The 16,762-nt window shown below is 39.1% G+C and overlaps 1 protein-coding gene across 2 annotated transcripts in view; it reads left to right on the top strand.

The window, feature by feature from the left end:
* Window positions 1-16,762, top strand: part of NCAN (neurocan) — a 125,199-nt gene that overhangs the window by 89,323 nt on the left and 19,114 nt on the right. For both annotated transcript variants that reach the window (XM_072155846.1, XM_072155855.1), the window contains 3 exons: window positions 4,566-5,993; window positions 11,668-11,784; window positions 12,959-13,072. In XM_072155846.1, coding sequence (XP_072011947.1) covers window positions 4,566-5,993; window positions 11,668-11,784; window positions 12,959-13,072 — 1,659 coding nt within the window. The remainder of the gene's footprint in view (window positions 1-4,565; window positions 5,994-11,667; window positions 11,785-12,958; window positions 13,073-16,762) is intronic.

The following is a 16,762-nucleotide window of genomic DNA, read 5'->3' as shown; positions in this document are numbered from 1 at the left end:
GGGGCTGCATATAAAATAAACAACAAAGGGGTTGTATATAAAATAACCATGACGGGGATGTTTGGGATGATAAACTAAAGAATATTTGACAGAGCAGACTGTTTTTGATTCAGAATTTTTTTTATACTGGCATGTGAGTTCACTGCAAAGTCACCACTGAGACTCTGTTGCCCAGGGGCCTACGGAAACCTGGAGCGGGGTCCTGACCTGACTTATTCTTGACTACTAGTTATGCATGCATGTTAAAGGTCCATCCTTTAGGAGGTACCGTCTGTGCATAGGTCACATCATTATGTAGTTTGTGGGAGGTAGCCCTACAGATGCCCCTATTGTATTTGTCATCAGCTTTTCAGCCTTTTTTAATGGTTTTAATTAACTTGTCTCACATTTACCCCTTCCTTTCCTCTGATTTCACATTCATGAGTTTGAGTATGCATAATGCTATTTTTCATAAGAAAGATGATGAATTAGCTTAGCTTAGCTTAACGTTATATGGTTATTACAAACTTTTTTTACTTGCCTTTGTCTGAAAACATCACAAGCTTGCTTTCTTTTTCATTGTCTACAAGTAATGCATTTGGTACCCACTGTAATTTGTTTATACAGCTCATTTAGATGTGACTTTGAAGATGATTTACACCTGAGCTACACATTGTTCTAACAAACAAGCCACCTTACAAAGAGAAATAACTGGAAATATCCCTATCTCATATATCTCAATAATAAAAATTTAAAAAATATATTTCCTTCCTTTTTTCACTCTTTCTTTGTTGCACTCCTACCCATAGAAAACATAAGTTTTAAAACCAGCCAGGCATATGAAGAAGAGTTGAAGCATTCCTCCAGCTTGTTTCTTGTGATTTCCATTGAGAAAAGAAATCTGTCAAGTCCAAAAAGTTCCCTTTACTTTGAAAATCACTGGTGGAATTTGTAGGTAACAATGCATATTTCCAGTACAGTACCCGGTATGTGGTGGATAATCATCTTCCCTGACTCCAACGCATTCTGTGCCTTAACCACAGGTCCAGCAGCAGCTGACAGAAAATAAGGGAAGGGATAGACAGCATGAGTTGAGTGCAGGGATCTTCTATAGTAAAGAGATCATATGTAGGCATGTACTCTTCATACAGTTTCATCCTTCATACCCCCTTACATAGCACTATATTATTGTTGTGGGAGGCATTTTGGAATTGACAGACCGCCTTTAAAAATACTCTAAGCATGTTCAGTTATAAAGATTTTAAAGTAAATTTATGTTATACAGTGGAATAAATCCTATTTCACGTGACATTGTTATTGGTAAAACATGCATAGCCAATGGTTTGTTGAAATGTTATATCCTCTAGTATTTAACCAACGCTGGGTTGTCTGAAAAGCCCCATTGCACATAAGTGGGACATCATCCACAGAATGACAGATTTATTGCTCCATCTGCTCAGAATCATTTATTGGCATTTGAGCCTTTTTGTATCTTAGACTGCATCTTGAAGTAAAAAGTGGTAGGTCAAAGAATCTAAGAAGGGATAAATCAAAAGAAAAAAGAAAATGGAGGGTTTTATATTACAGAGAGCTGAGCCATTAGGAAATCATTCAGTTTGTTGTTTACCCAGAGGTTCAAAGGATGTGCACTTCTAAGGGCACAACATATTGGTATAAATTTAGATCAGCAATCATTAAGGAAGATAAAAAATGTCCATCTTGCCCTTTTGATGAATGTGACAGATTTTTTCTTTTTTTACAAATTGCTTCAATATCACTTGGGGCTTGAAATTTGAGAATTTTCTTTCATGGGCAAACCCCTTTAACATTTTGCAATATTAACAGATTGCAAAGCAGAATATTTGTAATATCAGATAAGAAATTTAAGTAACCAGCAGCTTAAAATCATGACCGAAAACATACATTTGATCCTTTTAAATGCTCTTTTTTATTAATAATTTTGTCATTAGTAAATGTGCCCCACTGTGTTTTTTTTAATATGGATTGGATGCATTTTTAAAGACTTTGTGCCAGTTTTCTGTTAGACTTTGCACGTTCTTTTAGATGTAAACTGCTTCCACAGGTATTTAAGCAGTGTCTGGACCACAAATGTGTCGCACATGACCATTTTTTAAGGCAGCTGCACTAGCAACTATGCAACACAAATTAGGGGTGTTCCAGTGCTCAGTCGGGCCATGTGCCAGATTTAACCTGCACAGTCTGTTGCACACCTTATGTTAAAGGTGCGCCACAAAAATGTTGGTGAACCCTGTCGGGCCAGTGCCAGATTCATGATTTCTAGTGCACATTCTTAATGAATCTGGCGCACCCAACATTATACACATATATACTTTTAGTGCAGTTTCCTATCTTCTTAGTAAATGTGTCCCATAACTATATAATTTGAACAAATGCAAGAAGATGAGGTTATACTGTATGATAAAGAGATTCTTATTGCATCTCCCGTTAGGATTTGTGTAAGGTTTAGTCATCTCAGAGAAAATGAGCTATAAGTGTATACTGCTACATCATGCAGCCCAGGATTGTAGTGTAGTGGTGCCTTCATTGGATTGCAATTTTTTATTTAGTTTGACCATCATGTAGCGGTCAGCACCTAGCAGGTTGCAATGTGAGCACACTCATTATCTGCGATATAGGTAGTGTGATGATTAGCCAGGCCTAATTGGGGTTTAGCCCGTTCAGCGTGTAAGAATTTTCAGTATCTACATTTACATAAGATGTATCCGCACAGTTTACAGTGGGACATTTGGTGCTTTTAGTTTAGAAAGAACCTGTCAATAATTTTTGAACCAAAACGATACGAGTTGGAAAGGGAGACATGTGAAGATGTCTGCTTGAAGCTATGTCTGCCGACACTAATAAATTTTCAGTAGCTGCAAAGTCACAAATTCACAAAGTCACAAAACTGCTATCTGGCTTCTCCAGAAGGATGGGAGCCTCTAAAAGAAACATATGAAATCTTTGAAGTTGTGCTCTTTTATGACATGTTTTCTAAAATACTTTATAAATTCTGTCAGAAACATTCACCCATTTTGATTGTGTCATAAACAAGTAAAACAAAGGATATAAATGGAAAACGGCTTTTCTGTTTATTAGATCTATAGCGGTTTGATAGTTCACAATTTTTCCTTGATTTCTAGGACAATAAACTTAACTTTTTATTGTTGTTTTTCTTGGTTGTATGATCAATGTATTTTATTTCCACTTGAATAGAGCCCTTCTATAGAGAATGGAGTGATAGTTGCTTTTATAAAGCCGCCTTCACACATGGGGGATTCATACATCAATTGGGGTGCAGAGTTTGTGTTTTTGGCATGAAACATTATGTGGTAACTTAGACTCGGATGTTAGATTTTGGCGCAAGGGATTAATGAATTGGCACAAAACCTAAAATGGTCTGAACTAACTCCACATTCATGAAGGTAAAATAGACCAATATTGTGGTGCCAACATTTCATGAAAAAAGGCACAATAGGCACAGGAAGTAAAATTTAAAAAAAAACAAAAAAAGTCAATAATAAAAGTCAGAAAATCAATTATGAATATTTACCATTGTGTTTTTGGATGCATTGGAAAACGCAGTGGGGAGGGGCTTTTCCAGAGCACACGTGTGATTCTACAGAAATGATCATCATGTACTTTGCATGTAAATAATGCAAAACACCTGCATTTCAGTGCAAAACTAGCTTGTGCACCAGCGTATGAGAGCCCTGCCATGTAAAAATTAGCCAGCTGCAGTGAGTGTGCTGGCGTGGGCACATTAACACCCTGCACTGACCCACTCCCCGCCAACCGCGACCAACGCTTGCCTGGCTGCGTCCCACCTTCACGCCACATTGGCGTGAAGGTGACGGATTGGGGGAAACTAATTGCAAGTGCTAGCAATAAGCAAGCGATTATTTCAAGACTTCTTCCCCACTAACGTAGTGCAGAGCCCCTGATAAATACCCCCCAATAGGTTGGAACTGGCGGAGTTTGTGCCTATGGAACGCCAGCAGGGGGGGGGGGACTTTAAAGGAAACCTACCACCACAGATCTACCTATTAAGGTAGATCCGGTGGTAGGTGCATCAAACGAATGTAAGGATAGCCCTTTTTAGGGCTAATCCTTTAGTTCTCACAATCTTTTAGAAATTTTAATGCACTTTTCTAAAAAGGCTACTGGGGCATGGAGTAGCTGGAGCTGAGGCTACAGGGAGCGACTACTCCAAACCCCACTTGCCTCTTTGATCCTCCTACCAGATATCCTCAGCACGCAGCTACAAAGAGCTGCAAGCACTCGTCTGCAAAGCCAGAGTTCTGCGCATGTTATGCTGCCAGCTTCTCTATATTTTCCAATTCATACAGTATTCTCCATACATATCTAAATCTTAAAAATCTATGTCAGTTTCAGTATGTCACATTATAATTATAAAATTCTCTTATTTTATAATGCAAACTAAATACTGAAGATGAATAAAAGGTCCTCTATTCACCCGTTCACCTTACATTCCCCATAGGGCTATGTGTATTGATTTTTAGCTACAAATTTGCTACAAATTAATTTTTTGTGGTTCATTTTTCTAGGATTGATTGCCAATGAAGGGCCAGAGAAATCCCATCAACAGGAAGCAAATATGGTTAATCAAGAAGAGAGCCAAAATTTGAATCATGAATATAAAGTAACACTACAATCACCTAAAGATTCTTTCAAAAATAAAATAAACCAAGGCAGTATGAAAACAGAAATCTATCAAAGTTCTACAATCCCTAAACCAACTACAGATAAACAACTATCAATGGAAATGTACCCATTTGGCACCAGATTTCCTAATGCTGTGGTAGAGGGAAAATCTGTCAGTAGTGAAGACATTGATGGGTTTTCAGGTGATTCAACTGTAAGAAACCCTGAAAGGTCTAAACCACTCTTTTCAACATTAGCATCCCAGCTATCAGATGATTTTTTTTTCCCAACAGTAAAAAGTCCCATATCAAATCAAGGTGATAGGAGAGTAAATGAAAGTGTAAGCCTTTATACAAATTTTCAGGAAAGACAAGGCAGAGAGAAGACTTTCTCAGAAAAGTTGGCATTAGCTTTAAAAGAGAGAATGAACCAATCAGAAGCAAAAGAATCATATACATCCTTCAATATTAATGTATCAGTAACACAGGTTCCTGACAATACGTTTGGAGAACAAGATGCTGATATGCTGAATTCACTTCCACTTTCAAATCACAAGAACCATCTTCAGAGTGAAACAATGGAGACTATCCAAAAAACCTTGCACCCAACAATTGAAACAAGTTACTTGGAGGATCTAGACAAAAATAATCAAGCTGCAACTCTGCCAACTCCCATATCTCCAAGAAGTACAAACTTTTCACCATCACATTCACACAGTACTCATACTGACAAGAATACTCAATCCTCAGACTTAAATAGTCAACTAGAGGTCACAAGTTATAATGATGCCTTGCAACTAAGTGAAGTGGTAACTGACGTGAACAAAGTTTGGGTCACATCTACAGAACATGTAAATTCAATTATGGAAACTGACTACACTTCTGTTGCCAGTTCAGTAAAGTTAAGCATATACCCTAGTAAGACTGAAAAATCTAACATTGGAATAGTGAATCAAACAACAAAAACTGAAGTGAATTTGACCCCACAGCAGGCAACAATAGCATCCCCTACATTACCTGGACAGCAACATTCCTCTGATGTTTTTCCAGATAGCCTAATAACTGAATCCACAAAGCCTGTAAAGGAATTAAGCAATCCACCTTCAACATATGACAAAATGAATCATGGAGCAGAAAAAAGAACTTCTAAGAACAGTTCTCTTGTCTCATCTACTGATGACCCTGGGACTAATTTTCTTCCAACAACTTCCATGTTGGAGTCCACAGAAGGTCTTGATTTGGAAGAAACTGCCTCATTGGAAAAGGAAAGTGAACTGGGAAGTGGTGGAGAAGACACTGCTCAGTGGTTGCTTGAAGAACACAGTGCACAAGGTACATACTTAATTCTTTCTTATTTATGTTCTGCTATCTTTACACAGGTCAGGCACATGCTTTTGGTTTAGAATGTCCTTTAAACCCTTGTTATACACTAGCCAGATGGACATTCTCTCGAATAATTGCTCCATTGTTTCATCTCAATCCCATGCATTATTATTTTTAAGGTTTTATTTAATTTTCAGTTGTGCAGGGACAGATGGCCATTCTCTCATATCCATTGACCCTGCAGCTATTCTCCCAGCTTTCTTCTATTTTTTATTAGACACAGTGGGCGCCTCTCACGTAGTTATATGGTAGACATGGTTTGAAAACTGCACAGGTCTATCCCTCCTTTATTGTTTCACTGTTTTTACTTGAAAGCTATATCCTTCTGTGTATGCTCACAGACGTCTTGGGGTTGTTGGGGATGACATGTTACATAAAATCAATCCTTTGAGGTAAATGAATTATTCAGGATATTTTCTATCCTTTCTTTGTCACTTCAATTCTTGTAATAAAGCTCATTAACCAAAATAATAAACACATACACAACAGTTTCATTGCCATTGAGGGAGAGTCTACCATCCTAGATATGAAAGAACTTTGTTTCATACCAAATACTATATTGCAATTGGAGATGTAAAACAAGGGAAGTGCTTTTATAGGTTCTTATCATATACATGTTCTTATGGGGATTAGTGATAAATTGCAATAAAAGGATTGAAGTTGGTTAAATTTAAAAAAAAACTCAACTCTGGAACCCAATTAACCTTCTAGTGTAACATCCTTCTTCCTAGCAGTAAATACAATTGGCGTCTAAGAGTGGATCCATATGTCCAGGTGACAATGTTTCCATAGCAACATCTTTGCTCTCTGCCAATCATGAAAGAAGAACGTCGCAGCTGCATTCTTTTAATAAGGCCCAGCGAGCCCATTTGGAGACCATTGTAAATTTAATAAGGGTTGTATACTCTCGGTAAATATTCCCCAAATAACTTCTTCATTTTTATACACATGTCTTGACATTTATGGCACTTGCTTCTGTTAGTTGATTATTAGGAGAGAGATTTACAGTACCCCCTCATTCATATGACACTTTTGGCAAACTTTAATACAACACAGCATCCGTGCCATATGAGCCTAGTGCCCACCCAATGCTGTAAATGATTTATTCTTAGACATTACTCCAACACCAAATGTTCTGAGCCAGTCTTAAGACTATATCGAAAAATGAATGCTCGTGGGTTGCTGCCCTGAGGGCATTAAAATATAATGGGGAAGAATAACCAAATGATTCCTGGAGTATATTACCAGTATCACAGTCATTTACCCAGCAAGCTAAAACAAGCTAATGGCTCTCCAAATGGTCATGCCTTAATCAGCCAAGGAGAAAATTGTACAACCCATAAGCTACAGGAGCAAACAAATGCATATAGACTTACTGGGAGTTAGCAAGTCACTACTAACAGAATTACTTGTAAGCAGATTAAGGATGAGGCTATAGATGAGAGGCAATAGGCAAAAGACACTTGCACTATACATATGAAGAAATTGAACATTGTGCATGTGTATGTTAAAACAAAAGTTACTCTGATCCAGCCCCCTTGGTTCTAGCATCACAGCACCCATCAATTCACCAACACTCCCAAGATGGTTAGAAGTCAGGCTTATTAAGGCATTTTTTATTTTATTTTTTAAACGAAGGACAGAAAGGCATTTTTAACCTCCGACTTTCAACTTAAACTAGTTGTCTGATTCTAGCACTGATTCCGATGGAAGCAATCATTGTGGGTTATTTCGGCACCCATTATACTAAACTCAGGTGGGTGGAGCCAGTCTGACTGTTCCAGCGCAGGATGACCCACTTGACACTAGAAAACCTTGAACCCCATAGTAGGTGTCAGAACTAACAGCGCTTCTTGTGGCAGGTGGAGAAAAAAAATTTAATTTAAGAATCAGTGGAATAGAGCCTATTCAAGGATGCAAACAATTGGAGTTGTTGGAGGAGATGAAAGGCCGTTATTAAAATCATCCATGAGTTAACAATGTTGTGTATACAACACCTTACATTTTACTGCATGGGAAATGTAACCTTACATTACATATTGTTCATATAATTTGTCTTCCATTTGATGCATGAATGTCTTGAGTTAATGTACACTGTCATATGCCAAAATTTTAGTGTATATTTGTGGTGTAAAGTTAGAGTAGGTGGTCGAAAAGGTGCCATATTTAACATTTAACATCAGTCACATTAAGTACATTATCTATGTATTAGACAGATTATAAAGTCTTTCACATTACTCCCAGTGTATCTCATGCTCTCCTAAGTTCACTTATCATTTCATATTTTGTATAAATGATGCTATACTATACACTCACATTGTGTTGTCTTTATAATTTCTCCTCCATCAATGTTAAAGAGGTATTCCCATTTCAACACGTATTGTTTAAATAATGAAAAGTTATACAAATTTCCAATATATTTTCTGTATCAATTCCCCACAGTTTTCTAGATCTCTGCTTGCTGTCCTTCTATAGAAAGCTTCTATGTTTACTTCTAGTGGACAGAAATCTGACCATGGTCACACAGGTGCATGGCTCGTTACATCACACTGCTCTGATTACTCCCTGTGATACGAGCCGTGCACCTGTGTGACCATGGTCAGATTTCTGTCCACTGGAAGCAAACATAGAAGCTTTCTATAGAAGGACAGCAAGCAGAGATTGAGAAAACCATGAGGAATTGATACAGAAAATATATTGGAAATTTGTATAACTTTTCATTATTCAAACAATTGCAATTACTTGTTGAAATGGGAATACTCCTTTAACTTTCTCTTAATTTTCTCCATATTTTACTAACTCTCTCACCACCTATTTGTCTATTTCTTTTTTCCAGTTCCCATTCACTTTCCTCCCGTTTACAGTCCCATTTATCACTGTCCTTGTCACAAATGCTCTGTGCTTTCTTATTGTCCTTTCTTCATGCCGCTGTCCACATATCTCAAACCAATTTCTAGAAAATTTGTCCATGGTAACAAAGCAAAGAATGGCAGATATCAAGAACCCATTCATTTCAGGATTTAACCGTATTATTGTCTAAATTTTGCGGAACAATCCCATAATGGGGTTCGTCTGGATCCCATGCAAGTTCTGCATAGATATTTTATGACATCAGGCTTGTATTGGAACCTCTGATGCATTGCTGAAAATTACCATTGCCTGAATTCTTTAACTTCATCATTTGTCCAAAGTCTAGAACTTTACTCTGCATAAGATATTGATGACCTGTCCATAGAAAAGGTTATCAATATTAGAACGATGGGCGTCCATCACTTGGCCGATCACACACAGGACAGAGACCGAAGTTAAGCTTTGTGTTATGTAAAGCACTAGGAATTGTGGCTGAGCTTTAATAAACGTTAGTACAAGCTAAGTCTCCATTCACATGTCCGTATATATGGCGGCCGAGAGCTAGACGTCTATTATGCACGGACATTGGGGCTCATTTACTAAGGGTCCACGATCCACACTATTGTCGGAATACTCAACGATTTCCAATGTGCGCTGCACTTAGAAAGGGTTTTTGCCGCACGCGATCGGATTTTGGCGCATCGGCGCCGGCTTTCGCGCTACACAAATCGGGGGGCGGGCCGTCGGACGATCCGACAGATACATGCCCCGGGAAGAAGAAGGTGAACTCCGGAGGACCTCAGCGGGGAAGCGACACATGTAGGGTCTCGGGCGCACAATCTTTATGAATCGCGGAAAATGTGGATTCCAGTGGACGACGCACCTTGGGGATCGCGCAGTGACAAGGTAAGTAAATGTGCCCTATTGTGTTGCATGCACACTGTGTGTTACCGCACTGTGTCTAACCTAGGCAACTGTGCCAAAAAAGATATAGCAGGTCATAGTCCTGCCTGGCTTTGCAGTGCAGCTAACCAGCTCCCTATAGAGAGGGGAGGGGTGAGTAGCGCTTTCCCTCTCCATCTAGCTTGCAGCTTATGGCTCCTGTTTGTTCACATGGAACTGTGCAAGGACCCTAACCTGCAGTTTTTCAGCTTGTAACTAAACTGTAATAAGAGATGGACTTCTGGCTCCATTTTCTGTATGCCAGGAACAGTGTATGGGTCTGAGTGTCAGCAACCAGCGGATTTCAAATCCTATTGGAAACATGGGAAAGGGTTGTCTTTATGGTCACAATTCCTGCACTCCAGTAAATTTCACCCCTAAGACGTGAAAAATAGATGATTTCACCCCTAAGAGGACATGTGGAGAAGGGTTGTCTTGATGGCCGTATGTCCACAACCCCAGCAAACAGCTATTTTGTTGCTGCTCAGATGAATGGCTGTTTATACACAAAACAGCGTCAATACAGCAGAATTTAGGTGTTCCTCTGACAGAGCAGGTCTCCATTCTAGATTTTAGGGGGAATCCTAAATGGGCGATGTCACTCAATCATGACCCTATGCCATATTAGGTCTTATGGACAAAGGTTAACTTCATGAAACCTATAATTTCAGATGTAACAGCAGTTAATTATATTTTATTTCACTTGTGTGAAATAAACCGAAGATATATGCGAAAATATGAGCAACGGTTGGTTGTGACCCTCTACTACACTGTGATAGTTGCCACTATACGGCCACTGTGTTCTCTCAAGTATTAAAGACAATGAAGGGAAACAATGCAAGAAGAGTATACAGCACATTAATAAAGAACTTATTATAGTAGTTCAGCAATGTTATGTCAATTTTTTTCTGCCAGTAATGTCATTAACATTCCTCTCTATGTTACAGAGAAGGTCAACAAGGTCAAGTAGAAAGTAATCTAATAATGCAAAGATGTTTCAGAAAACTGCCTGTATCTTTTTTCTTTTTTTATTTCTTCATAAAGGAGAAAAATAAGTACGTTGGGGCACATTGACTAAGAACAGTGCAGTCTGTACTATGTACAGTTTGCCTGTGTAGTGTGCAGAGTGCCGCAAATTCATTATTTCTGGTGCACATTCTTCATGAATCTGGCGCTCCCAGCACTGCTCCTACAGAGTGCACCACTTTTTTTGGCGCACTTTAACAGGAGGTGTACAACACATTTCTGTCAGACTTTGCCTGATAAATCTGGTGCACACTCCGACTAAGCACTGGAACACCCCTTTCAGTGCAGAATGGAGCATAGTGCAGCTGCGCCACAAAACGGTTGCCTACTACACAAATGTGGTGCAGACACTACTTAAATACCTGTGCAAGCAGTTTGCACCTAAAAGAATGTGAAAAGCCCAACAGATAACTGGCGCATCATTGTATCTTATCATAAACATAGAACACAAACCAAATAAACATGTCATTACTATATCCAGCCCTTAAGATTGCTAATTATTGTAGAGATGTCACCTAATTTACATTACAGACAGGATTACAATAGAACAGGTAACACCTGTAAAACATCATCATTACATCCACCAGTGACAATAAATGATGCCACAAACTACGGCCAAAAGATTGCTGTAAAGTATATCACTAAATGCTGTTACTAGAGATCAGAAAAAATGCCTCATGGACAGGATATAGAAGGCTACAATCAGATTAGGAATTTGTGATGTATTTGGTTATCTGTTTTTAATAACATAAATTGCCAACACGTTTCTTTTGAGTTAAAGATTTGTTTTCTCTTTACCTTGCAGGTGAACCTCAACCATGTTCACACAGTCCTTGTCTGCATATGGGGACCTGTCAGTCTAATGGGAGCACATATAGCTGCATCTGTCACAAAGGTTACACTGGAGAAAACTGTGAAATTGGTATGTACCATACACAGTTATATTGCTATTTTTTATTATATTATAAAAGAGAATTGCAATATACAATATATGATATATAGCTGCCAGGCAGCTACCCAAGACTTTTTGTAAAAATCTAGTATCTAGATACTCACCTTGCCCCATTCCTCCACGGTAGTACTTTCTTCATCTCTGCTTTAGATGTTTCCAGCTCTGAAACCGGTCGGCACCATGATGTAATCACAATGTGCTTGCTGGCTCCAGAGCTGTGGGAGTAGAGAGAGAAGAAAGAGGCAGAGAAGAGGACTTCTGCAGGGGAAAAGGGAAAGTTGAGTATCTGATGTATTTTTGTTTCACAGAAAAAGATAAAAGGGAGGGTGAGTGGTTGGCCTAACAAAAAAGGGGCATTATAGATTGTTGCAGGAAAGTGTACAGAAATTGGAGAGGCTACAGAGGCACAATCCTCAATGCACATCTCCAAACCCCATCCACACAAAACTAAGCTGATAATATTAGAAGGTGGGACAATCTTGTGACAGTCCAATAAGATTCTGTATAAAAATATGTGGTTATTGGAGTAAACAGACTTAAATTATTATGCAAACTAAAATATACAATAAGATAGAGACCAAGATTTATCAGTTATTAATTACAAAATAGAAAGAAAGATAAAATGATAGATAGTCTCTATACAAGGGGTATGTTCTTTCTAAAGAGTCAATAATGCACTAATAGAAGTCTTGTGGCTTAACAAGTCATATGCACAAGGCCATTTGGCCACTTTTATCCGGGCTTGTATGCCTGAAATGTGGCAGACAAGCCCTGAAATAGGCGAAATTGCTTGCCGATTGTCGTGCCTATTTTCCCCTATGAAGGCCTATGGCCTATGCCACCTTCACGCCAAGTGGATATGGAGCAGTGTGAAGGAGGGATGGCCAGTGATGCAGTGGGCACGTGCAGGTTCACTGTTCACTGCCTATAGCCTGAGCTCACAGGCTAGGGCGTAATTCTGACTTGGACCAAAAAATGCCCTGTCGGCAAAGCAACTCACAGAGAGACCCGGCGGGTGTCTTGGGGGGTGGAAACCAACAATGGCTGTCACACTCATTGAACTACAGATATAAAACTACTCATGTATCTTATAGGACCTATATGATGTGTTTATCACTGAGACATGCATATTTTTTTTTCACAGATATGGATGAGTGTTTGTCTAACCCCTGTCAGAATGGTGGGACTTGCATTGATGAAATAAACTCCTTTCTTTGCTTGTGTTTACCAAGCTATGGAGGAAGCACGTGTGGAAAAGGTAAGTGTTGGATTTCAGATGGGACCAAGCAATGTTTTTTACCGCGTCGGTTCAGCTCCTGTTAATGGCTACATCAATAACATATTGAAACATCATAATGTATATACTCTTATATACTTATATACTAGATTCTCAGCATATCTTTTGTGCCGAAAAAGCCTTACTCGTCTTATACTCAGGTATATTTAAAAAATAAACGTAACACGCTGATCACTGACGTCCTCTTCTCCCTGGGCCGGCAGATGCATGTCTATGCAATCTACCATCACACAACTATGGGATGGCAGTGTTGCCACCTGCTGACCTCATAATTTATGTGCCAGCAGAACGCATAAACATGCATCTGTCGGCCCAGACGGGAACCCGAAGATGTGCTGCAGGAAGAGGAGGATGCCGGAAGACAACGCCAGAGGGTGAGTACTAAGTTTATTTTTTTAGGGGGCACTCTGCTGGACGTTACATCTATGGGGACACTCTGCTGGATGTTACATGAATGGGGGCACTCTGCTGTACGTAACCGCTATGGGGGCACTCTGCAGGATGTTACATGAATGGGGGCGCTCTGCTGCACATTACCTCTATGGGGCACTCTGCTGTACGTAACCGCTATGGGGGCACTCTGCTGGATGTTACATGAATGGGGGCACTCTGCTGCACATTACCTCTATGGGGCACTCCACTCTGCTGTACGTAACCGCTATGGGGACACTCTGCTGAATGTTACATGAATGGAGGCACTCTGCTGCACATTACCTCTATGGGGCACTCTGCTGTACGTAACCGCTATGGGGACACTCTGCTGGATGTTATATTAACCCGGTCGTCCGCGTTTGCATGGAGAAGGCTCACGCACTGAGCCCTCTCCATAGCCAGTAAGTCTTTGCTGCATATTGCAGCAAAGGCTTACCAGTAACACCCGCGATCGGTGCCAGCACCGATCGCGGGTGTTTTCCCGCTGAACGCCGCCTGCAAAGCTGCCAGCGGCTTCAAAAGGATTGCCGCTCCCCGTGACGTCATCGGGGAGCAGCGATCCGTCGCCATGGTAGCCTCGGGTCTCATGAAGACCCGAGGCTACTTCGGGTTAACCCATGCATTACAATGTGCTATCAGCAGTATATGATAGGATCGTACAGACAACCTAGGGTTAAAGTAACCTAGGGAGTCTGAAAAATAGTAAAAATAAAAAAAGTTTAAAAAAAAATTATAATAAAAAATCCTAAAAACTCGAATCACCCCCCTTTTCCTAGAACTGATATAAATATAAATAAACAGTAAAAATTATAAACACATTAGGCATTGCCGCGTCCCGAAAATGGCCGATCTATCAAAATATGATAACGGTTTTTCACTGTGTTTAATCCCATAACGGAAAATCGCGCCCAAAGTAGAAAATGGCACTTTTTTGTCATTTAAAAAAAATAAAAATTCTATAAAAAGTGATCACAAGGTCGAACAGTCCTAAAATTGATAACATTGTAAACGTCATCAAAATCCGCAAAAAACTACACCACCCACAGCTCTGTACACCAAAGTATAAAAAAGTGATTAGCCCCAGAAGAAAAAAAATTTTTGTACAGGAGGTTTTAATTTTTTTAAATGTAAGAAAACATTATAAAACCTATATAAATTTGGTATCCCCGTAATCGCACCGACCCAAAGAATAAAGTAGACATGCCATTTGGGGCGCACAGTGAAATATATAAGATCCAAGCCCACAAGAAAATGGCACAAATGCGTTTTTTTTACCAATTTCACTGCATTTGGAATTTTTTTTCCCGCTTCCCAGTACACGGCATGGAATAATAAATACCATCTCTATGAAGTGTAATTTGTTACGCAGAAAACAGGTTGTCACACATCTCTGGACATGGAAAAATAAAAAAGTTATGGATTTTTGATCATGGGGACTGAAAAATGAAAAAACAAAAAAGGGCCAGGTCCTGAAAGGGTTAATTGGGGCACTCTGCTGGACATTTTAGTAACCCCTTAATGACCTGGCCTTTTTTTGTTATTTCATTTCTATTTTTCCACTCCCCACCTTCAAAAATCTATAACTTTTTTATTTTTCCATCTACAGAGCTGTGTTATGGCTTATTTTCTGCACACTGCACTTCATAGTGACCATATTTAATATTGTGCAGTGAAAATGGTGAAAAAACGCATTTGCACCGTTTTCTTGTGGGCATGGATTTTACAGCTTTCACTGTGCGCCACAAATGACAGGTCTACTTTATTCTTTGGGTCGGTACGATTATGGGGATACCAAATTTGTATAGGTTTTATAATGTTTTCATACATTTACAAAAATTAAAACCTCTTGTACAAATTTTTTATTTTTTTATTTTGCCATTTTCTAGCGCCAAAACCTTTTTCATACTTTAGTGTATGGAGCTGTGGTGGTGTGATTTTTTTGCAACTTTTGATGACGTTTTCATTGCTATCAATTTCAGGGCTGTGCAACCTTTTTATCACTTTTTATAGATTTTTTTATATTTTTCAAAATGGCAAAAAGGTGCCATTTTCGACTTTGGATGCTATTTTCCGTTACAGGGTTAAACGCAGTGAAAATATGCAGAAAAGACTTACCGGCTATGGATAGGGCTTATTCCGTCAGCGCATCAGTAAGGGATTAATTGGAGGGGCTGCTGTGGTTTTTTCAGTTATGAGGGGAGGCTACTGGACATTTTATTGATGAGGAGAAACTACTGGACATTTTAGAGTAGTGGCTGCATTTCCCACCCTAGGCTTATACTGGAGTCAAACCGATTTATCCCATCTGCATTTATGTCACAAATATTCTGTCTGTTTTTATCTTTTTTGTCATGGGCCGAGTTTTGTCCTTGGAAATCCAGTCCCTATAAACCTGTACTTTTTGGGATAACAGACTTTGCCAGGCTAAACCCCAGAGATTGAGAACAGAAGACAGGGAGGGCTTTCTGACCTTAACAGAGCTAAAAATTGACTGCAGTACCAATTAACTAGGCCTAACTAGGCTAACCTCTGTTGAGGAAATTACTTCAGAGACTGCTTCATTTTCAGCTTACAATACTTTCAGTTTCTATGCAATTGGCAGTTTAAAAAAAAAAAAAAATTATAATATATATATATATATATATATATATATATATATATATATATGCTAGGGTGTAATAAATTATGGGTTATGAGATATGGTTGATTTAACCATTTTTGTAACCTTGAAGCATTGTGCTTTTTTGCATATTAAATTGTCATTTATTATTTTTTTTCCTTATGCTCTATAATTCTGGAGAGGTGAATTACAGCTAAGCCGTGTTACCATGTGAGTGTCTGTGTGCTAGCAGTAGCCATAGGCAGTGTGTGTCCAGGTGAACTGTACAGCACCTAGAGAAGTGTCTATCTGGGTTTATGTGTGCAGTCCTGGTGTTGGTTATATCATAAGCCGTAATTGCAAGTGGTGGCAGCAAGGTTTAAGGAATAAGTGTGCGACTGTATCGGGTGCAGAGTGCAGTAGAGTTCCATTGGTACCTCAATATGTATTATTTCCTTCTGATGACCAAGTTCACAAGGATTTTTTTTAGTAATGACTGAGATGTTATTATATGGTATTTTTTTAGCTGTTATTGTATATAAAGATTTATTGGTGAGTAAACATTTGGGTCTCTATAAACTCGCTATGCATCCAGCACATATACAAAAATTCTGTCTATT

Source organism: Engystomops pustulosus, chromosome 1, assembly GCF_040894005.1.
Source record: "Engystomops pustulosus chromosome 1, aEngPut4.maternal, whole genome shotgun sequence".
Taxonomy (NCBI): domain Eukaryota; kingdom Metazoa; phylum Chordata; class Amphibia; order Anura; family Leptodactylidae; genus Engystomops; species Engystomops pustulosus.
Note: the sequence above shows the minus strand (reverse complement) of the source record. Positions and strands in the feature narration are given on the sequence as shown.